At 42.3% G+C, this 24,094-nt stretch overlaps 1 protein-coding gene and 1 pseudogene across 2 annotated transcripts; one reads left to right on the top strand and one right to left on the bottom strand.

Moving 5' to 3' along the window:
* The first annotated feature begins 481 nt into the window (after positions 1-481).
* Positions 482-18,692, top strand: LOC115128288 (double-strand-break repair protein rad21 homolog A-like). Of its 2 annotated transcripts, XM_029658000.2 has the most exons (14): positions 482-728; positions 2,943-3,130; positions 10,710-10,839; positions 11,146-11,245; positions 11,425-11,531; positions 11,854-12,066; positions 12,318-12,437; positions 14,195-14,323; positions 14,568-14,791; positions 15,095-15,242; positions 15,550-15,695; positions 15,907-16,062; positions 16,358-16,441; positions 17,147-18,692. In XM_029658000.2, exons 2-14 carry the CDS (start codon positions 2,987-2,989, stop codon positions 17,336-17,338), a joined length of 1,893 nt encoding a protein of 630 aa, XP_029513860.2. In that variant the 5' UTR covers positions 482-728; positions 2,943-2,986; the 3' UTR covers positions 17,339-18,692. The 2 variants fall into 2 exon arrangements, with proteins under 2 accessions (XP_029513860.2, XP_064873756.1); XM_065017684.1 differs by lacking the exons at positions 482-728; positions 2,943-3,130 and adding an exon at positions 8,346-9,185.
* Positions 18,207-21,469, bottom strand: LOC115128289 (rRNA-processing protein UTP23 homolog; annotated as a pseudogene).
* Positions 21,470-24,094: the final 2,625 nt, after the last annotated feature.

Genomic DNA, 24,094 nt, shown 5'->3' with positions numbered 1-24,094 from the left:
ACAGATAGACCAAGGAAACAGATATTTCACCGGATGTAGACATGTGAAGCAACTGCATGGAGTTTCCACTACCTATCAAATATGGTAGTGAGAGGAAGTCCAGTGGCCAGGAGATGGACTTTGAGTGACATTCTGCAAATGTTCTCATCCGATTAAACATTTTATCTCAATACGGTTTTCTGTTCCCACAACTAGAATATGTTTTGAACAGAGTGGACTAAGTTTTGTAGACTTAATTATTTGCCAAAGTTTAAAAATATCGTTAGCTCGTGTTTTGGCTCTGCCTACCATGACTCATTTGTTCCGGTTGGAAACGACAGGTTTTGTTTGATCTTGGTTAAGATATTTAAAAAAAAAATCGCTATTGCCTGACCCCACCCGCTTACTTGAGTCGTCACTAGTAACCACAGCCACAAAGTCATAAACCCCGCCTATTTCAGAAATATATCTGATTAAAATGTGATTTAAAACCTAACCACATAGTAAGACCTAAAAACTCATTTTTGTTTTCATACATTTTTACCAAATATACCATTTTGACTTCGTGGCGGTAACTAGTAGAAACCGCTGACGGTCTTGTAAACATCCTGTGGATTTGAAAATAATCTTTGGGCGGGCGGAAGAAACTAAAAAGTCAGCGCCATTATGTTTGTTTTTAGTGGGAGGATGAGTGGAAAAAAGTAAACTACGGCCGCCAACAAAAAAAAACTACAATTGGAGCGTAATTGGTGAGTTGTTTACATTTTAAATATATTTTCATGTACTGGAATGAAGCAACATTTTTTGCATGTTAGATTCCGATTTTGTAGACACTAACCAACAAAAATCATATCACAATACGCGCTCTGTTTTGGAAATGACAGGAGGTTGTTGATTACTGTACGTTGCACACAGTGTCACCGGTCGATAACATTAGTTAGCATATTATGCTAACTACCTACCTGTTATACTGTGGGTATTTAGCTACAGTACATTCACATTGGTTTATTAAACTGGAACGCTATACTGTACCAATATGTATCGAAATTAATTCGGATCACTGTGGCGTGCGCGTCTCCTGCAAAACCTCAAAAGATTGCTGGTTACGGTTAGCTAGTTGGGTTCGCGCCGAGGTCCCGGATCTTTTATTTTTCTTTATAATTCAAACTATTGGCTTCCTAACTAATTTAAGTAGGTACTCGAGTTTTTTATTATCATTTTTGACAACTGAGCTAGTTGTCCATTGTTAATAAATGTTCCGATGTGTTTAAATACAGTATGTGGTTCAATTTACGAAAACCAGCTCTGTGCCAACCTACGCCCCCCTCCACATGGACGGTGTTAAGATAATGGGCATGATGCCAACCCAGATGGCGTTAGGGGGGCACCTATTTAGGATATATAAACAGGTGCATTATGAGTGTCTGATTAGGATGTTGTGCCCTGTAACATGTTATTCCAGAGTAAAGGATTATGCTTGAACTTTACCAAACTCTCCGACGTGAGTTATGCACATAAGAACAATATGCTACCAGTTCGACACGAGGACAAGGGCTAACATAAGATCGCCCCTGCGGTATGGGGACTATGTCCCCTAAGAGATGGACAATCATGTTCACTGTGGAATTAAAATGGTATGAAGTGCTCAAGCTAATTCTATATGAAAATGAAGATGTTAAGATAATAGGCATAATGCCAACCCAGCGAGTAGTATAGTGGGGCACCTATTTAGGCTATATAAACCGGTGCATCAAGAATGTCTGATTAAAACAAACAGTAACCGAGTCAAGATCAGGACAGCGCTCATATTGGGCCTCAGTCGCTAACGTAAACTCGTACATCGCCTTGGTCCGTACAATTACCCTTATTTTAGCCCCCAAAAAACGTAATACTTCCAGATCAACTGTAATGTCAATACCATTGTAAAGCACAATTTCTCCCCTTTCCAACGGAATAAATTACATGACCTAAACGCTGCCCGTTTCTGCATAATTCAAGCAGGCAATGAGCCCCGTCGGGACTTTAAAAAAATGGCGGGTGGGGAAGCGAAACTAATGCGCGATAGTGAGAAGGAGAGATGTTGTGTGGGAAAATTGCTTTTTTTTCACTCGATCTGCCCAACTTATCACCTTATCGCCTCTAAAATGTAAATAAAACACTATAAAGAGTTTATATAATGTATCATTACATACCCGTTTGAAGGATTGTGTCGAATTTGAATCGGGTTTTTAGGGCGGTGCTAAAGTGATCTTAGAAGTAAAACAGCAGCTTTGAGAATGATGATCGCATGCAATAATGACTAGGTATCCCCCCCTCCTTACCCCCATCACTGTCCATTTCTTGTTTTTAAAGGATGATAGAAGTGCTACACCTGGTGGAGAGAGATTGTAAGACATAAATAGTTGCTTTATGCATGCTGTATGTTACGACATGACACGTCAAGATGTAACGAAGGGTCAGTTTTATCAACTTTTCTCCAATACTATAGAGCCATTATCATGTCGATCAACGCTTGAATAGAAACCTAGTTCACACCCCCGATTTTGACGTCAACACAGTCGCTACAGTGCCATTAGTTTTCTTTGTAGCCTCGTTTGAATGTTGCGGTTGCGCACATTTGTATGGAATGGGGTGAGTTTACGTTAACTAGTTAGCTTGAGTAAAGAAATTACAAAATTACCCAATTGTTATTGGTTTAATTACTTCATTTAATTTCTTAGTATTCAATCATTATTTGTTCATTTTATTAGCATTTATCCACAACGCACTTTCCTCATGCAATGTAGTGTGAGTTTTTTTGGTCTGCCAGCAGAGAGGACTGATAACACAGTCAAATTGACTAATGCAAAGTGTAAATAAATCAAATGTATTTCTCAAAGTTCAATCTTTCCTTATTCAATATGACCATCAAAGTGTATCACTTCTTGTGATTGGATGTTTTTTTCTAACCTTTGTCCCTGCAGGTTGGTGTCCCCCCCTCACCCTTAGGTGAGAAGGTGCTGGGACAATGTTTTATGCTCACTTTGTCCTCAGCAAACGTGGGCCGCTGGCCAAGATCTGGCTAGCGGCCCACTGGGATAAGAAGCTCACCAAGGCTCATGTGTTTGAATGCAACCTGGAGAGCAGTGTGGAGAGCATCATCTGCCCCAAGGTAAACAAGTGATCATTGATACAGGGCTTCTATTATGTGTTTGTCATGTGTCTAGTCTCTATTAAAGTAATGCTGCCGTAAGGGTAGTGTTGTGTAAACCAGTAGATGAGGGTCAATTTTCAACTTGCTGGCTGTGGGTCAAGACCAGAGGTCGACCGATTAATCGTAATGGTCGATTAATTGGGGCCGATTTCAAGTTTTCATAACTATCGGTAATCTGCATTTTTGGACACCGATCATGGCCGATTACATTGCACTCCACGAGGAGACTGCGTGGCAGGCTGTCACGAACCGGCTCAAAGCCCGTAACAAAGGGAGACAACGTGGAGATAAGGAGTAGCAAAATATATATTTATTAACTAAAGCAACTAAGTATAATATACAATGGTGTGTGTAATCAGTAATCAGTAGTGTAAGTGAGTGTTTTGCATGCATGAATGTGATAATGCAGGGTGTTGAAAGGTGCCAAAGCAAACAAACAAAAGGCCACCAAGAACCACAACACAATCTACAAAAGGTGTCTGCATGGAGAGAGTCTCCTCCATGAATGTGGAAGAGGTCTATTTATCCTGGGAGACACCTGGCCCAGGTGTTTCCCATGTAGCTGACGACCCTCTCAACTCCGCCCACCGGCATCCTAATAAGGAAACAAGAACAAAGACAGAATACGGCAGACAGAGTGGGAGGGTCGTCACATTCCCCCCCATAAAACCGGGGACCAACAAGGACCCCGGAACAACATACTGGCCTCCCGCGTCCCAAATTGACACAGGCCTCTGCGTCCCAAATTGACACAGGCCTCTGCGTCCCAAATTGACACAGGCCTCTGCGTCCCAAATTGACGAGGGGTTATGTGTTCACACCTCCACCTGCACCAACCAACCTCCCCAGACCTCAGCAACCTTTGTGCATAGGAAGCAATATTTTAAGAGGAAAGAAGAACACAAGACCAGGAGGGAACAGACAGGAAAGATAGAACATGACAACCCGAAACAATGGTCAGTCATGTAAACATTCAGGAACATGGCACAAAAGACCAACAGCTACAAGCTCCAACGAAAAGAACATCAGGGTCCTTCTTAATTTTTACAACTCACAACGATTCATAGTCACTTCCAGCGATTCATAGTCACTTCCAACGATTCATAGATTTCACGTGCCCTACTCGTCAGTGGCACCTGCCAATAGCCTTTTAACAGGTCAAATTTGCTCACAAACTTAGCTGCACCGACTTGATCAACACAGTCCTCCATCCGAGGAAGAGGAAATGAATCTGGCTTTGTGACACTGTTTATCTTACGGTAGTCCGTACAAAAACGGTTTGTTCCATCCGGTTTCCTGATCAAGATACAGGGAGAAGCCCAACTGGAGAAAGAAGGCTCTGCTATCTTACTCTCCAGCATGTACTTGACCTCAGCATCCAGACAACGTAGTTTCTCTGAAGAAACTATAGAACCGCTGAAGAATGGGGTCAGCACCTCCAATGTCAATATCATGTTCTATTAAGTTTGTACGTGTAGGTGTATCAGAAAACAAACCTGGAAATCTCTGAATCAGACCAACCATCTCTTTCCGCCCATCAACAGGTAGGTGAGTGAGAAGACTGTCTAAAATATCCAGTGTTTCTGAATTTTTCAATCTACCCTGCAATATACAATCGTCAGGACCAGGAACATCTTCCTCCTCATGCACAGATCTAGCACGACAAGAACCCAAGGAAACAACGGTATCAGCCAAAAGAACAGGTTTACCGTCCTCTGTAGAATCCCACTGTTCAGTCTCAGAGGAACGTGCATAATAGGGTTTTAACAGATTTACATGGCACAGCTGGTGTGCTTTCCTCCGTTCTGGAGTGGCAACTAGATAATTTTGCTCAGTGTACTGGCGCACCACTGTATATGGACCTTGAAACTTGGCTTGAAAAGGAGAACCAACAATTGGCAGCAGAGCAAGAACCTGGTCACCTGGACTAAAGTGACGAGGCTCAGTTCGGCGATCAAATATGCCCTTCATCCTCTCCTGTGAAGATGATAACTTCTCTTTAGCCATTTCACCAGCGGTGTACAGCCGTCGCCGGAAATCACACACATACGATAACAGGGACTGAGGAGGCTCGGGAGACTTCCAGTCATCCTGGAGAACAGATAAAAGTCCACGCACCCTATGTCCAAACACAAGGTCATTTGGACTGAAACCTGTGCTCTCCTGTGAAACTTCCCTAGCGGCTAACAGTAAACAAGGCAACCCCTCCTCCCAATCCTTATCCATCTCAGTACAATAAGCTCTCAACAAAGACTTAAGTGTTTGATGGAAACGTTCCAGTGCTCCTTGACTTTGCGCGTGATAGGCGCTAGACAAATTGTGTTTAATATGGAGCTGTTGAAGAACCTGACCAAACAGATTAGAGGTAAAATTAGATCCTTGATCACTGACCTTTGGGATTCCAAACAATGAGAGAAACTGAGTCAAAGCTTTTAACACCGATTTAGTCGTGATAGATCGGAGAGGATAGGCAGCAGGAAACCTAGTGGTCTGACACATCACAGTGAACAGGTAACTGCTACCCTTTTTAGAACGAGGCAGAGGACCCACACAGTCAATAATCAGATACTCAAAAGGTTGGCTGAGTACAGGAATAGGAAATAATGGTACTGGTTTAATAGCTTGATTAGGCTTACCAGTTAATTTACAGGTGTGACAAGTTTTGATAAAATCAGAAACATCCCTCTTTAATCTAGGCCAAAAGAAATGTCTTAATATGCGATTGTAGGTTTTCCTCACCCCCATATGTCCAGCAACGTCGCTGTGAGAAGTTTCCAACACCAACTCATGAAGCTTAACTGGTACAACAACCTGACTAATTGCCTCCCCCAGAAAAACACTATCATGAGACACCCACTTTCTCATCAGGACATCCTCTTGGAAAAAATAGCCATGGGCGACATCTCCCAACTGTTCTATAGGCACAATTTGATCACGCAACTCTTCCAACGTGGGGTCATCCCGTTGCGCATTGATTAGATCTGAGCGGGTTACAGATAACGGGATAGCAGGGAAAACAGTGACATACTTTGTATTATTATCATTAGTCGGCGCAGTGACCAGTTCGCCACGGCTCATAGAACGTGTCACTGCACACGCAGAGAACACCTCTGGGAAACTCTGTACACTCTCATCAGGAATCCCAACAAATGACGGCTTAGTGGAAACCACTGGAGATGGAAACACGACAGGCCATACACGCTCACCAGCCAAGTTATTCCCAAGGATAACATCGATACCCTCAATAGGCAACGAAGGACGCACACCCACAACAACTTCACCCTTCACCAGCCCACAATCCAACATCAGTTTATGCAATGGAACTGACAGAGTGTTCAAACCTATTCCCCTAATTAGAACACTATTCCCCGAATCAGTCTCAGCAGAAAAGGGTAACACAGACTCCAACACAAATGATTCAGAGGCACCTGTGTCTCTCAGGATCTTCACTGGCACAAGGTCTTTACTTCCTAACATAGACACAAAACCTTCCGTAATGAAAGGTAAATAGTCTGGATCAATATGGACTTTCACATTCTCCTGGGCCTGAGGAAATGAGTCATGAATGAACTGATGTGGAACAGGTGCAGCTAACGCAGTAGGCTTAGATTTAGCGTAAGCACCCCTTGACCTGAGAAGTGGACATTTGTTTTTCCAATGACCTGAACCTTGACAGTAGTGACACTCCTGCCCAAAGTCAGCTTTACCATGGGAGTCAGGTTCAACCCTAGTTGAATAGAACTCTGCCCGAGAACCAAAGTATCTCGGTGAGCGAAGCCCAAATCTATCCGAACGCCCCCACTCTTTCCGAATACGGGGTTCTGCAAAGACACTTTTGTGAGTCAACACATACTCGTCTGCCAAAACTGCAGCTTCAGCAACATTCTTTACTTTCTGTTCATTAATATACGTGGCAATACGATCAGGAATTGTGTCCTTAAATTGCTCTAACATAATCAGATCACACAGCCCTTGGAAAGTCACAACTGCAGAGGCGGAACACCAGTGATTAAACTGTAAAGACAACTGTCGCGCAAACTCAACATGAGTTTGGTTATCATCCCTTTTAAAGTTCTAAATCGTTGGCGGTAAGCCTCAGGGACCAATTCATAAATCTGTAACACAGCTGTTTTAACTTTATCATAACTGGCACTATCGTGTACACTAAGAGCTGAATATGCTTCCTGCGCTTTACCAGTCAGCACACACTGCAACATTAAAGTGCGGTCAGAATCAGGCCAACTCCTAGCGTCAGCAACCCGCTCAAACAACGAAAAGAATGTCTCGGGGTCCCTTTCATTAAACCGAGGCAATAACCGTAAGTTCCCAACAATATCAAATGTCTCTGGGGCACGACCAAAAGCGGAACTACCCCTAGGTAAATCTGGGTCACCTTCCCAAAACAAACTCTCCCCTGAGATCTTTCCTTCCCTAACCAACTTTATACGTTCTTGTTGCAATTTGATTTTAGCACGCTCCATATCTTGTTTAAATGCCAATTCCTTTTCATATTTTACACGATCATGCTCTAGCTTCTCACGATCATGCTGCCGATCATGTTCTAGCTTCTCACGATCATGCTGCCGATCATGCTCTCTCTTCTCACGATCATGCTCCAGCTGTAACAAAAGCAGTTCTTTCTGCTGTTCAAAAGAAGGCTACTAGGACTAACCGATGGAATGTCCATTGTAACGTTATGGGGAGACGACAAATCCTCAGCAGAGGCTGGCCCAGTGGTAACTTCAAGAATACCACTCTCCATCAGATTGGCCTTCAATATCAACCTAATAGAATTCTTTAGACGTTTATCACTAATCTCAACCTTGTAGTGTTCCGCGACCTTCAACAGCTGTTCTTTATTACCTAAATCTAACAATTCCTCTGATGGAGAGCGAATGAACTTATCTACATAAGACGCCATAATCACAAAAAAAAAATTCTCGCTCTTCCCTTCTGCTGAGCACACCAGACCACAACCCGAGAATTGACAATCACCCTGAGTACCACAGAAGAGAGATGAGATACGGAGCTTCCCCAAAACCTACAATAACTCAACCCTAGTCTTCGTGCAGATTTGCGGTGGGAATTTACGCACTGTAGCCCGCTGGCAAGGAAATAGAACTCCCCAGCATGCTGGCAAATTCCACCAAGCCACGGATGTGCCCCCGAGACAACTGCTCAGTCCACAGACACCACACAAAAATAACAAACATTAACCATGCCCAACATATTCCAAAAAATGAAACACGTCGCTAAACCTATCAGGGGAAAAAGGCTATAGCTCCGGGTAGCAAGTTTCACTACCCTACACAATCTCCTACCGAGGTACACAGCCGATTTACTCACCTCCTCAGACTGACTTCCCAACAGAAAGTAGAACAAGAGTTTCCAGGCTACGCAAGGCCTGGAAACTAACCATTATACTCTCTCCAACGCAGCACACAAACCAAACAACAAAGGCAACCAATACTGGGCCGATCACACTCAAACACCATATTCAAACCAAACACGTACCTCCACGGTCTCCCAAACCAATAGTTCAAAGATCCCGGACGAGCCCCCACTTGTCACAAACCGGCTCAAAGCCCGTAACAAAGGGAGACAACGTGGAGATAAGGAGTAGCAAAATATATATTTATTAACTAAAGCAACTAAGTATAATATACAATGGTGTGTGTAATCAGTAGTGTAAGTGAGTGTTTTGCATGCATGAATGTGATAATGCAGGGTGTTGAAAGGTGCCAAAGCAAACAAACAAAAGGCCACCAAGAACCACAACACAATCTACAAAAGGTGTCTGCATGGAGAGAGTCTCCTCCATGAATGTGGAAGAGGTCTATTTATCCTGGGAGACACCTGGCCCAGGTGTTTCCCATGTAGCTGACGACCCTCTCAACTCCGCCCACCGGCATCCTAATAAGGAAACAAGAACAAAGACAGAATACGGCAGACAGAGTGGGAGGGTCGTCACACAGGCTGACTACCTGTTATGAGAGTGCAGCAAGGATCCAAGGTAAGGTGCTAGCTAGCATTTAACGTATCTTATAAAAACAATCAATCTTAACATAATCACTAGTTAACTACACATGGTTGATTATATTACTAGTTTATCTAGCTTGTCCTGCATTGCATATAATCAATGCGGTGCCTGTTAATTTATCATTGAATCACAGCCTACTTCGCCAAACGGGTGATTTAACAATCGCATTCGCGAAAAAAGCACTGTAGTTGCACCAATGTGTACCTAACCATAAACACCAATGCCGTTCTTAAAACCGATACACAAGTATATATTTTTAAACCTGCATATTTAGCTAATATTGCCTGCTAACATGAATTTCTTTTAACTAGGAAAATTGTGTCACTTCTCTTGCGTTCTGTGCAACAGAGTCAGGGTATATACAGCAGTTTGGGCCGCCTGGCTCGTTGCGAACTGTGTGAAGACCATTTCTTCAAAGACAGCCAACTTTGTCAAACGGGGGATGATTTAACAAAAGCACATTTGCGAAGAAAGCCCAATCGTTGCAGGAATGTACCTAACCATAAACGCCTTTCTTAAAATCAATACACAGAAGTATATATTTTTAAACCTGCATATTTAGTTAAAATAAATTCATGTTAGCAGGCAATATTAAACTAGGGAAATTGTCACTTCTCTTGCGTTCATTGCACGCAGAGTCAGGGTATATGCAACAGTTTGGGCCACCTGGCTCGTTGCGAACTAATTTGCCAGAATTTTACATAATTCTGACATAACATTGAAGGTTGTGCAATGTAACAGCAATATTTAGACTTATGGATGCCACCCGTTAGATAAAATACGGAACGGTTCCGTATTTCACTGAAAGAATAAACGTTTTGTTTTCGAAATGACACTTTCCAGATTTGACCATATTAATGACCTAAGGCTCGTATTTCTGTGTGTTATTATAATTAAGTCTATGATTTGATAGAGCAGTCTGACTGAGCGGTGGTAGGCAGCAGCAGGCTCGTAAGCATTCATTTAAACAGCACTTTACTGTGTTTGCCAGCAGCTCTTCGCAATGCTTCAAGTTTATGTTTATGACTTCAAGCCTATCAACTCCCGATATTAGGCTGGCAATACTAAACTACCTATTAGAACATCCAATAGTCAAAGGTATATGAAATACAAATGGTATAGAGAGAAGTAGTCCTATAACTACAACCTAAAACTTCTTAACTGGGAATATTGAAGACTCATGTTAAAAGGTTTCATATGTTCTCATGTTCTGAGCAAGGAACTTAAACGTTAGCTTTTCTACTTTCTTCTCCAACACTTTGTTTTTGCATTATTTAAACCAAATTGAACATGTTTCATAATTTATTTGAGACTAAATAGATTTTTATTGATGTATTATATTAAGTAAAAATAAGTGTTCATTCAGTATTGTTGTGATTGTTAGATATCGGTATCGTCTTTTTTTGGTCCTCCAATAATCGGTATCTGTGTTGAAAAATCATAATCGGTCGACCTCTTTCTGGACACAGTGTTCTTTCTTATTCTTTAATTGTCCAGGTGAAAATGGCCCTGCGTACATCAGGTCATCTGCTCCTGGGGGTGGTAAGGATCTACAACAGGAAAGCCAAGTACTTGTTGGCTGACTGTAATGAGGCATTCATCAAGATCAAGATGGCCTTCAGACCAGGTAATGTATTGTCTAGGGGGCTTGACTGGTCCAACATATTCTTAGTTTTTTTTACATTCAAGACTCCGAGTTACAGTTTGGCTCAACCTCCATCTCATTTAAATCTTGATTTTGCTGTTTATATTTGGCATTTTCATACACTGTTGAATGAACTGAAATTGGGGGCTCCTGAAAGAGTCCCAATATGAAACTTGTAAGAGGCACACTGGGCTGCTAGACTGTACTGACATTGTAGGACGATGTTATGGTTGTGTATTATGTGGGTCTGTGCTAGCCTGACCCCTGTCTCCATCCCTGCCCTCTCAGGTGTGGTGGATCTACCAGAGGAGAACAGAGAAGCTGCCTACAACGCCATTACCATGCCAGAAGAGTTCCACGACTTCGACCAGCCACTACCAGACCTAGAGTGAGTCCTGCATGTCATCAAAGGAAATGTGTTTTTTGAGATTTTGCATGTAGCATCGACGAGTTCTCTGTCTCCATTGATGTATATGTTCTGTATGCTCTTACGAGTATTGATTTGCTTGTATCAAGTGCATTAGATGTTCCTTCATTCGGTGTTAGTGATTTATGTTGTCTTTGCAGCGATATCGATGTCACCAAGCAATTCACATTGAACCAGAGTCGAGTGGAAGAGATCACCATGAGGGAGGAGGTGGGCAACCTGAGCCTGCTGCAGGAGAATGACTTCGGTACATAGCAGGCCTCCTAGGCCAATCCTTTCACCACCGCACTCCTCAAATTAAACCTTGGCTGCATCTCAATAGTCTGTAGTGGCTTCCTTTCTTCAACTCCTTCACCTCATCCGCATTGATCTGGATAGGTGATAGCAAATGCTTGGTAGTGGTCTACCATGTTTTTACCGTGGTTTCATATCCAGGCAGATGCTTGAAATGCACCCATACTCCAGCCTATCTGCTCCCTTCCTAGTGCGACAAACACTGCCACTCATTACCGCTGTATGTACACTTGCAAAAATGCATTCTAAACATACTCAATGTTCTCCCCCTTCAGCTGACTTTGGAATGGATGACCGGGAGATGATGCGTGAGGAGAATGCCTTCGAGGTGGACATCATCCACGGGGCGTCAGCCTCTAACCTGCTCCTAGACCCAGAGACCTCGGTTGCCCAGATCCCAGACAACTCCAACCACCTGGAATACGACGACCAGTACAAAGATGACTTCGGAGAGGACCCCATGGCTGAGAGCGAGGGAGGCATGCTGGGTAAGAAGGAAGGATATCCTGGGTTGTGATATGTCAAAATTATGTTACAAGCTTTTCTTTCCTTGTCTCTTGTGTGTGTCCCAATAATATATCCTTCCTCCTGAAGTGTGCCCAGGTGTGGGAGGAAGGAGATGTAATTGGGACTAATGTGGCCAATTAATTGTTTACATTAATGAATGTGTCTGGTGTAAAAACCCTGTTTGCTAAGGTTTTAACTCCTGCTGAGCATTGCTACTCCTGTCTGTCTCTAGTTGACAAGCTCCTCAGTAACGAGGATGGGGATGGCATTTTCGACGACCCTCCCGTCATCACCGAGAGCGTGCTGAGACTGCAGGACCACGATGACGAAGATGACTTTGATGCCCTCTCACGTGAGTTGCAACACTTACCATTTGCTGTTCCCAAAAGTGACTTTAAATTTTCAAGCTGCAATATGTAACGTTTTCAAATGGACATAGAAATGTGTGTTACAGCTGTCGTTCTCATTGAAAGCAAGTCTAAGAAGTGGTGGATATATTCTATGTGCGCTATTTCTATGCTTTCTGTACTTAAATTTCGTACACCAGCTTCAAACAGCTAAAAACACTTTGTGGTTATGGAAAATATATTTCACACCGATATTTAGATGGTACAAAAAGGTCACCAACCTTTTTTGAGTCAAGATAACTTTGTGTCAAACTGCAAGCTGAGATCTACTGTTCAGATTTTTAAAACATGACTTAAAAAATGTGAGCCTATGCAACATTAACCTATTAAAAACAGTACTGTAGTAATGAGGTTTGTGCAGTAGGCTATAGGCCCAAAACATCATTGCATATGGTCTTTGCTTGTCTTGCCAATGCATTGTTCTTCTCAGAATAATTTTTGAGGTAGGCTATATGATCAGTTGTTGTATTACTTGTTATGCACAGCTGAGTGTGCATACATTTTTTATAATTAGCTTATTTATTTTACTGGGCTGATGAAGCCTGCATCAGATGGTCTGTCTCGGCAAAGGGAGCAGACAGGGTCCGCCTCTCATCGTCCCTCCACTGATACTGACCGAAAAGGGACACCGTCTTCCAGCTGATGGCGAAACTCGAGTTGCACCGCATTATTTCTGCCTCATGCACAAATTGATGATGTTACTCCTATGACCAGAGAAAGTGAAATGTTCATATATGTATGTATTTATATATGTGTGTGTGTATATGTGTGTGTGTGTGTGTGTATGTATATATATATATATATATATATATATTACACACACACCTGATCAAAAGTTTGGGGTCACTTAGAAATGGTTTGTTTTTGAAAGAAAAGCTATTTTTTTTGTCCATTTTAAAATAACTTCAAATTGATCAGAAATACAGTGTAGATATTGTTAATGTTCTAAATGACTTCAGTAGCTGGAAACGGCTGATTTTTAAATGGAATATCTACATGGGTGTAAGAAGCGATAAAACTGGCCTTCTTTAGCCTTCATTTCTCAGAACAAGAATAGACTGACGAGTTTCAGAAGAAAGGTCTTTGTTTCTGGCCATTTTGAGCCTGTAATCGAACCCACAAATGCTGATGCTCCAGATACTCAACTAGTCCAATGAAGGCCAGTTTTATTGCTTCTTTAATCATCAGGACAACAGTTTTCAGCTGTGCTAACATAATTGCAAAAGGGTTTTCTAATGATCAATTAGCCTTTTAAAATGATGTGCCATTGGAACACAGGAGTGATGGTTGCTTTTATAAATCTGCCGTTTCCAGCTACAATAGTCATTTGCAACATTAACAATGTCTACACTGTATTTCTGATCAATTTGATGTTATTTTAATGGAGGGAAAAAGTGCTTTTCTTTCAAAAACAAGGACATTTCTGAGTGACCCCAAACTTTGAACGGTCGTGTACATATAAAAAAGACCCACTCCGCTAATAATAACACAAGCCTATCAATACACTTTCCTACGCATTCATTACCGCTGCAGTGCTGGTTTGTAGGTAGAATGTGGCTTTTTTTTATGGCTTGTAAGTTTTGACTAGAAAGTGTTGACAGTACTGAGTAAAACTTAAACATGAACTTACTCATAAAAACAGTCTCCTCCCCCTCATCTACGTTTCTTATGTTTTGTACACTGTGTGTGTGTGTGTGTGCAGCGGGAGGTCCAGACAGCCCAGACTCAGGCCCAGCGGAGCTCCTGCCCGCCATGCAGGACCAGACAGAGCAGACCACGCTGGTACACAACGAGGAGGAGGCCTTCGCCCTGGAGCCCATCGACATCACAGGTCTGCGCACAACCTCAATAAATATTGATATTCATGTTATGTCTGTCACTACATCAGATAGGCCTGTGCCATAACATACTCAATTAGTAGCATCACTGCTCTTCTTTGAGTTTAGCAGCACTCGAGACATTTTCAACACTTTGAGGTCTGCTCGTCTTTCAAGGCATCCCTTTCACCCTGGATCCTACTTCTGCCACCAAATGTCAATATTCACTTAAGTTATCTTTCTCTTTACAACTCACAGTGAAGGAAACCAAAGCCAAGAGGAAGAGGAAGCTAATTGTGGACAACCTGAAGGAGCTGGACAGCAAGACCATCCGTGCCCAGCTCAGCGACTACTCTGACATCGTCACCACGCTGGACCTTGCGCCGCCCACCAAGAAGCTGATGATGTGGAAAGAGACTGGAGGCGTGGAGAAGCTTTTCTCCCTGCCAGCACAGCCCCTCTGGAACAGCAGGGTTCTCAAGGTAACCCAGCAACTGGTCTGGTAGTTAGACAAACAAGGGCTGTTTACTGTGTTATTGTTCTCAATCCAGCACCTGGAAATGGCTTTCTGGTTTCCCCCCAGATGTGTGCATGTTAGTTCCTGAACCTCTTTCATTAGAGCTTTTCTAGATATGTTTCTATTCTCAACAATTAGTTTGAGGTCAATGTAGCCACTACTTTTAGGGGCTTGTGCATGTTGTTGCTACCTCGCCTCTTCATGTTTTCAGCACTGACTCTATCCTCTCTTTCTCCCCCTCTCACTCTCTGTCCCTTTCTTTCTGTAGATGTTCACCCGCACCCTGACCCCCCTGGTGCCAGACGAAATGAGGAAGAGGAGGAAGGGAGGTGAGGCAGACAGCCTGGATGAGTTCCTAAAGGACTTGGAGAATCCTGAGGTGCCCAGAGAGGAGGCTATGCAGAGGGACATCATCGGTGAGATACTCCGTTCAGTTAACGCACTACTGAATGACAACAGTTCAATCCTCTACATTGGATGCCATTATAGGCTAGAGGGCCAACTCTCATCATGGATATAATATCAAGATATAGGATACTATTCAAAGTAGACACATGGATAAATTCAAAGTAGTAGACACATTCAAAGTTGTACACTTGGGTAGAGACCTACGCCCAATCTGACACAAGCACCTCATCCATAACAGTCATGTACTTGTACTCAATTGCCCTTGTTTGGTATAGTTTTTAATGTTCTTTCTGTGTGTAATTGTATGTGCTCCAGACCAGACCATCCTGGAGGAGCCCAGTGTGCTGCAGGCATCAGCCATGGAGGGCAGCAGGACCACCCTGGACGAGTCAGTCATGCCCCTACCCTCCTCCACGCACGGCCAGAAACGCAAGGCACAGGACACAGAGCCAGGCTTGCCCGTAAATGCCTTGTTGCTCCTCTCTTCGCTCAGGCCGTTTAACCATGGCTAGGGAAACTTTAAAGACTGGCTTTTGGGATTTGATATTGTATGTACTGAGAGATCTCATTAGTGGTTTTTGATAGTAGAAGTTTGACCTGCTTTTACCTTTTTGCCCATACTCAACCCCCTACTCAATCACTCACTTAAACATGCTTCCTCTCTCCATCCAGATGGGTACTCTGGAACAGGCCACCAACCATTCAGGCGTGTCCCAGCAGTTGGACATAACAGTGTCGCTGCCCCCCGAGGACAGCACCAACCTCAGCCAGTTCCCCGAGCTCGACCTGATAGAGGAGAAGAAGGACAAGGAGGACGGCTCAGACGAGGTGAGATAGACACAAAGATTTTCCAGAGGTCACCGCCAACCCTGGTCCTGGAGAGCTACAGGGTGTGCAAGCTCGTGTTCCAAGCACTAAACAGCTGATGGGATTGCGTGCGCTAGTATAGGGCTGGAGGAATAGCCTGGAAACTGGCTTTCTTGGGACCATGGCTGGTGATCACTGACCTATTCTGTCTTATGTTCCTTTGGAAGCTAAATATGTAGGCCTACTTCCGGTCTTGTGTCGCTTGTACATTGGCTAATGTGTATGTAGAGTTAATGTTATGTGTGTTCAATGACAGGATGAGGAGGGTCAGGCCGGTGACCAGGACCGAGAGGAGAGGAGGTGGAACAAGAGAACCCAGCAGATGCTCCACGGCCTGCAGGTATGTCATAGGAGAGCTTTTACGAGAGAACTTGACTAAACGTTGTGACACACCAAGTGAACAACCCCTACATTACTAACCAGAACCAGGTCTTACGCCATGCCCAAACCGGACGACATTGTGCGCAAATTGATTTTGTCCCCCCACACCAAACGCGATAACAACACGCATGTTGAAATATCAAAACAAACTGAACCAATTATATTAATTTGGGAACAGGTCAAAAAGCTTTATACATTTATGGCGATTTAGCTAGCTAGCTTGCTGTTGCTAGCTAATTTGTCCTGGGATTTTACCTGAAATGCACAAGATCCTCTACTCCGACAATTAATCCAAACATAAAACGGTCAAATTAATCGTTTCTAGTCATCTCTCCTCCTTCCAGGCTTCTTTTTCGTCTTTGGACTTTATATGGCGATTGGCAGTTAACTTTCATAAGGTGCATTACTACAACCGACCTCAGTTCATCTTTCAATCACCCACGTGGGTATATGCTTCTAAAAACCAATGGGGAGAGGCAGGATTTACAGCGCTTTCTGTGTCACAAATTCAATCAACTTCCATTTTATCGACTGGCAATGCAGATGCTCACGAGCAGTGCGGGTGCAATGATTGAAAAACATGTGTCAATTTATTTTTGCAACGCACGTGACCGGTGTGGTCAGCATGTTAGCTGTGACCTAACAGTTCTCTCCCTCCCTTCAGAGGGTGATGGCCAAGACAGGAGCCCAGCAAATTAGCCTGCTGGATTTGTGCAGGAACAACAACAAGAAGCAGGCTGCCGCCAAGTTCTACAGTTTCCTGGTTCTGAAAAAGCAGCAGGCGGTGGAGTTCAACCAGACCGAGCCATACAGCGACATCATCGCCACCCCCGGAGCCCGCTTCCACCTCATCTAGAGACTCAACACTGGCTGCTTTTACTCTGAAACTTTTTTATTTTTATCCTCTTACCTATGTGTTTTTGTCTTTCTTGAGATAAGAATGTTTTTTTAAAGGTCAAGTGTGGGGATGAGGTCTCTGAATCATGAATGGTGGGATTGTAATTCTGTGTATTTTGGGCTTTTATCCAATGAAAGCGCTTTGTGTTTTGCTAGAATGTGAGAGTGTTAATCCAATCATGTTGCTTTCCAAGGTTCTATTTCTCTCCCATTAAAAAAGTTATGTTTTATACCCTTTAGCTAAAAGGAGCATGTAGTATTGAGCAAGTTTCTGAAACACTCGACTGAATTGCATCCACCAGCAATCTTATTTTGAAGACCAATAGTATTTTAGTAGCTTCAAGCATTCCAATGGGTTTGTTCTTAATTCTGCTTTTACAGTCCTTGACTGTAATTTGTTTTTATATCGGCAGACATTTAGGTCTCCATTGTTGTGGGATTTGAAAATGGGCTCCAGAGTGGCGCAAGGCACTGCATCTCAGTGCAAGAGGCGTCACTACAGTCCCTGGCTCGAATCCAGGCTGTATCACATCCGGCTGCGATTGGGAATCCCATAGGGCGGCGCACAATTGGCCGTCATTGTAAAGAAGAATTTGTTAACTACTTGCCTAATTACAGGTTTAAATCATGAAGATTTTTTAAAATAGAAACTGTCTACCCTCATTGCCTGCTCCAGTTTCAAATATTTTTTATTCCAAGTAATTCCTCCTGAATTGCATTTTATGGTATTACTTGAATAATTCCCTTTTAAGTCACATACTGTGTCAATGAAAATACTTGTATCTATGTTAATGGTTTGACCAGAATAAGACTTTTTTCACATCAGATATTTTAAGCTATTTAACAAAATCTAAATTTCAATTGTGGGTGTCCAGAAATGACATTTCATTCATCAACTCTTTGATGCAGCTCAATGTCAAGTAATCTCTGGCAACTAGAGAAACTTTTATTTGGTATTAATAATCTAAAAGATAGTTGATGCAATGATAACTACTGGGAAGTCTTAATTCACTTATGTGCTTAGGTGTTGTGAGAGTCATTCTTCGAAAGCTCGAATACGATATTGCTCATCTTATGGTTCATAGCTACAAATGCATTGTTTTGATACCCACAAACTTCTGAAATTGTATATCATGTAATGTTTCAGCTCATCCCTTTAACTGCACCGGTAAACTTGCATTCTCCTTTTTGTAGAAAACCCAAAATGACACCTCTTGTAGATACTGTTGCTGAAGTGTATTATGATGCCATGCCTGTAGTCCTGAGGCCCACCAACTTGTTACTTTTCTAATAAAATGAATACTGTTTCAACAGTTTCATGTCAATGAATCCTTTTCATAGCTGGTTCATTGAGCCAGTGAATTGGGTGTAATTGCTATGGACTTACTATAATGACTTAGATCAATACCTTTGATGTTCAACAAACAAGATTGAACTGTTTAAGGATACATTTTTTTAGAAGCATGCTGACATGGCTGTGTGCTTCTGCAAAATATGTTCTCCAGACATTGAATTGGGATACCTTTAAACTGGCAAATAGAGGAGCAAATTGGTTTAGTAGAGATTATGTATATATATATATATATATATATATATAAAAAGATGTCTTTCTTTTATTCAGTTCAACTTTTGGAGAGGGAAAAACATTGGTTATATCCTGCCCTCAAAACATACATCTCTTCCTACCACTAGGGGTTTGGGGTTGGTTTTAGGGATGGACCCTCCCTCTGGCTTGCAACTTTCCTTTGCCGACTCTTCTTTTTACCCTCAGTCTTAAGCAGCTGTGTCTGTCTGTTTTTTCTTCTTCAGACAGCTGAGCGGGTTGGGGTTGGAGATTTTCCTCTTACGCTTCTTGCCCTGGCGCTCTCCATCCTGCCCAATCCCCTGCACCTCCTTCAGGTTGTTGATGCTCTGCTGCTGGGCTGGGGTGACCATCTTTCTCAGAGCCACAGTCTGCACATGGTTCACAGAGCATAGGCTGGGCTTGTCCAACACTGGTGTTGAGGATGATATACAGGAGTGGCACGTCTGGGATCTTCTTCAGGCCTGATGTCACCTCTTGGTCCTGAAATGTAAACATTAGACAAGAAGAGATGACTCAATGCATCTGGTATAAACTGGATGCATGCAGCTAGATAGGGGGCACTATTGGTTGTTGATGCTGACGAGACAAGTGTCTAGCACAAGGATAATCAACTAGATTCAGCGGCGGGACAATTTTTTCTTGAGCGGTTGGAACATAATTACAAATCATTTATAGACTGCAAATTGACCACAAAAAGCCCAAACATAGAATATTAGACTAAAACAATAACTTTAATCCTTGCTTACATGAGTCTCTCTTATACGTTGGAACAGATTTTCAAAATTAAAATGACTTGTTCAAAACTTGGGGGGGCCAAATAAAACCACCCGGGGAGCAAATTCAGCCCGCAAGTTGGGGAACCCTGGTCTAGGACATTGGCCGTGTTCCTCTGCTCAAGCGTTGCTGACGCATACCAGGTCTCAACGCCTGGATAGGTATTTCACGTAGCAGCTAACCACATGGTTGCGTTCCCCTGCTCAGATGTTGCATGCATCAACCAATGGTTGCTTGCCACGTCATCAATTGTGCCATTGGGCACCAGATTGCTATAACATATGTGGTTAGCTGATACCTATCCAGGGTTGTAAGATCTGGCATGTGTCAACAACATCTGAGCAGAGGAACACAAGCCCGTGTTATAGCAATCTGGTGCCCAACTACAGTCAATTGAGGTAGCACACAACCATTGGTTGATGCATGCAACATCTAAGCAGGGAAACTCCATCATTGATTGACCCAGGTACATAAAGAGAAGATATAACACATACCTGTGTGACAACAAAGTAGTGGTGAGGATTAGTCCCTTCCAGCATTGACAGCTGACACAGAGACGGGGTTCTTGAAATGCTTGCAGTTCCTAACCTGATACCGCTGCAGGATGAGTTTGGCACCAGAGGTCCTTCGTTGATTCAAGTTCCTTCAGAGCACAACTGTATGACATAAAAACACATATTTAAACTGAATAGTAAAAAAAAAGTAATTGGGTAAAACTCATGACAGTGTGATATTGACTAACACAACAGGAACCCCCACTCACTTTGTAGTACAAAGTTGCACCTCTCCCATGAGGTATTTCGGCATCTGTTCTTTGATTTGGATCTTATTCTTCAGTGCCGCCTGGCAAAACGTCCCGTCGATCAGAATTTGAAAGGGCTCTCTAAAACTGAAGTTGTGTTTGTAGAAATTAGTGTTTTTTTTGGCTTGCTTTTGTCGTTTGATCTTCATTGTAACTAACGTAGCTTGCTAGCCCAATAGTGAGCTTTTTCTGACAGGATTAACGTTACTTGCTGAAAAATCCCACTCAAATTAACGCAATTGCATATTGGGGAGCATTATCTATATTCTGTAAAGGTTCGTCAGTAGCGGTTTACTAGTACACACTATTCGCGGATTCATAACAAATCAAGCAGCATGGAAAATATAAACACACGTTTGCTCGATTGAGTAACAGCTAAATATGCCGTCTGGAAACAGAACGTCAGAAGCAAGACTTTCGTTGCTGTCTCAAAGCCAGTTCCGTTATGTGCTGTGATACCACGTTCACAAACTAGTCAGAACTAGGAAACTGACATTTCTGATTTGCTAAATGGTGTAGTTATACACGTGCGGCGTTCAACCAATTAGTAAGTTGGACATTTCCGAGTTTCGACTAGTAGAAGAACGCGGCATCTAGTACTGATGATTAAATATGCCTATATGAAATAAAAACATTATTTTGTGAAACGTAACTTTTAAAAATCGAATCTTATGGAGAATAACATTTTACACAATTAATACATTATTACCTCACTGAGCTACATGGGTGTGAAAAGACCCTTCATCCAACTTTGTAAATAACATAAATAAATAAATACTGTATGAAAATACTTCTGCCATTTGTAATCATGTCTAACCATTCAAACCATTGTGTCGGCAAATTATTATGTGCAAAGGTAGATGGCAGCCTGGCAGCCATGTGGGCTATCAGTGACTTTGTCAGAGCTAGATATGGCTCTGTACATCCATCCCTTTGATGCATAGACCAGTCCTGTACCACCCTTTATTTTCACAAGCATCTGTACCACCCTTTATTTTCACAAGCATCCATGTCAGTAGCATTGCCTGTCTCAGTCAGTAGTTGGCTTAATGATGTAATAGTACTGGATTGCTAACTGTAAATAGTTGTTTTAAGCACTGTTTAGGGAAGGTATTCCCAAACTGGGGTGCAATGCCGTCGGGGTACGACAAATAAAAAGTATTCACATTTTTTTTCACATTTTTTTCCTTCACATTTTCAAACGGTTCATTTATATTTTCTAACGGGGTTATACATTTGAGTGAGGTTTTTTTCTCGCCTGAGAATCCTCGTTTCACTGCAAAAAATAATATTTAACCATCTAGTGTTCAGCGAAATAACAACACAATGTCAAATACAGGTAGCCTAGTCAAATAATTAACATCCAATCACATTAACTGTTACGCTCTCATGGGAATTCCACTAAAGGTCCGTATGTAGCCAAACGTAGCTGCTGCTCATGTTGGTATCTGTACTGATGGTGCAAAAGCCATGACAGGGAGACAGTGGAGTGGGTACACGCGTGCAAGCAGTTGCTCCCGACGCCACTTGGGTACACTGCAGCATCCACCCACTTGGGTATACTGTAGCATCCACCAAGAGGCTCTTGCTGCCAAGGGAATGCCTGACAGCTTGAAAGACGTTTTGGAAACTACAGTGAAAATGGTTATCTTTGTTAAAGCAAGGCCCCTGAACTCTCGTGTATTTCCTTCACTATGCAATGATATGGGCAGCAACCATGTAACACTTTTACAACATACAGAAAGAAGTGTGCTGGTTATCAAGGGGCAAAATGTTGACACATTTGTTTTTAAATTGAGAAATGAGTTTAAAGTTTTCTTTACTGACCATCATTTTCACTTGTCTGACCGCTTGGGAATCTCATGATGACGAGTTTCTCACACAACTGGCCTATCTGGGTGATGTTTTTTCTCAGCTGAATGATCTGAATCTAGGATTACAGGGACTCTCCGCAACTATATTCAATGTGCGGGACAAAATTGAGGCTATGATTAAGAAGTTGGAGCTCTTCTCTGTCTGCATTAACAAGGACAACACACAAGTCTTTCCATCATTGCATGATTTTTGTTGTGTGCAAATGAACTGAAGTTTATCGACATGCTCAAATGTGATATAGCGAAGCACGTGAGTTGGGTGCGCAACTACGTAGGTATTTTCCCGAGCCACTGCCAGATTTCTGGATTGGGCTGCGCTCAAAGTATCCTGCCTTGGCAAATCGAGCTGATGCCTTTTCAAATCACATTCCTATGTGAGAGTGGATTCTCGGCCCTCATTAGCATGAAAACTAAATACAGGCACAGACTGTGTGTGGAAAATGATTTAAGACTGAGACTCTCTCACCCAACATTGCAGAGTTATGTGCATCTTTTCAAGCACACCCCCTTCTCATTAACCTGTGGTGAGTTATTCACAATTTTTGACGAACGAGTAAGGTTTTATATGTAAGATGGTGAAATAAAGAGCAAAACTATTGATTATTAATATATTATTACTTGTGCCCTGGACCTATAAAAGCTCTTTGTCACTTCCCACGAGCCGGGTTGTGACAAAAACTCACTCATTCTTATGTTGAATAAATGTATCGTATAGTGTGTGTGCTTACAATGATGGTAAAAAGCAACACGTGAGAGTACGCTGACCCTGGTGCTAGAGGGGGTTTGCAGCTGGAGGTTAAATGTTTGAAGGGTTACAGGACTATAAAAAGTTTGGGAACCACTGGTGTAGGAGAAGTGGAATTTAGATAGCATCCACTTCGTCGGCAATAACAAAGGCGAATGCCATTGTCTGCCATTGTCGCATTTCATAGAAACAGCAGAAGTTGTCCGACTTTTTATATTATATTCTTTATTTATTTTTTCTTTGTTTAATTTAGGGGGTAGGCCAGCTTTGTCGTGGAAATGTTCACTCAATCACATTTCCCAGATCCCGGAATTTGTGAATTCAAATATACTTTATATTCAGTGCCTTGCGAAAGTATTCGGCCCCCTTGAACTTTGCGACCTTTTGCCACATTTCAGGCTTCAAACATAAAGATATAAAACTGTATTTTTTTGTGAAGAATCAACAACAAGTGGGACACAATCATGAAGTGGAACGACATTTATTGGATATTTCAAACTTTTTTAACAAATCAAAAACTGAAAAATTGGGCGTGCAAAATTATTCAGCCCCTTTACTTTCAGTGCAGCAAACTCTCTCCAGAAGTTCAGTGAGGATCTCTGAATGATCCAATGTTGACCTAAATAACTAATGATAAATACAATCCACCTGTGTGTAATCAAGTCTCCGTATAAATGCACCTGCACTGTGATAGTCTCAGAGGTCCGTTAAAAGCGCAGAGAGCATCATGAAGAAGAAGGAACACACCAAGCAGGTCCGAGATACTGTTGTGAAGAAGTTTAAAGCCGGATTGGGATAAAAAAAGATTTCCCAAGCTTTAAAAATCCCAAGGAGCACTGTGCAAGCGATAATATTGAAATGGAAGGAGTATCAGACCACTGCAAATCTACCAAGACCTGGCCGTCCCTCTAAACTTTCAGCTCATACAAGGAGAA

This window comes from Oncorhynchus nerka, linkage group LG4 (assembly GCF_034236695.1).
Source record: "Oncorhynchus nerka isolate Pitt River linkage group LG4, Oner_Uvic_2.0, whole genome shotgun sequence".
NCBI classification, from domain to species: Eukaryota; Metazoa; Chordata; class Actinopteri; order Salmoniformes; family Salmonidae; genus Oncorhynchus; species Oncorhynchus nerka.
The sequence above is the reverse complement of the archived record's forward strand: the minus strand, read 5'-3'. Positions and strand labels throughout refer to the sequence as shown.

What these genes read in the sequence shown, in the direction of transcription:
- LOC115128288 (XM_029658000.2), top strand. Translation starts at nt 2,987, where the DNA reads ATGTTTTATGCTCACTTTGTCCTCAGCAAACGTGGGCCGCTGGCCAAG. An exon ending in AGAGCATCATCTGCCCCAAG is followed by an intron (nt 3,131 to 10,709) that starts GTAAACAAGTGA and finishes TTAATTGTCCAG; the next exon opens with GTGAAAATGGCCCTGCGTAC. An exon ending in AGATGCTCCACGGCCTGCAG is followed by an intron (nt 16,442 to 17,146) that starts GTATGTCATAGG and finishes CCCTCCCTTCAG; the next exon opens with AGGGTGATGGCCAAGACAGG.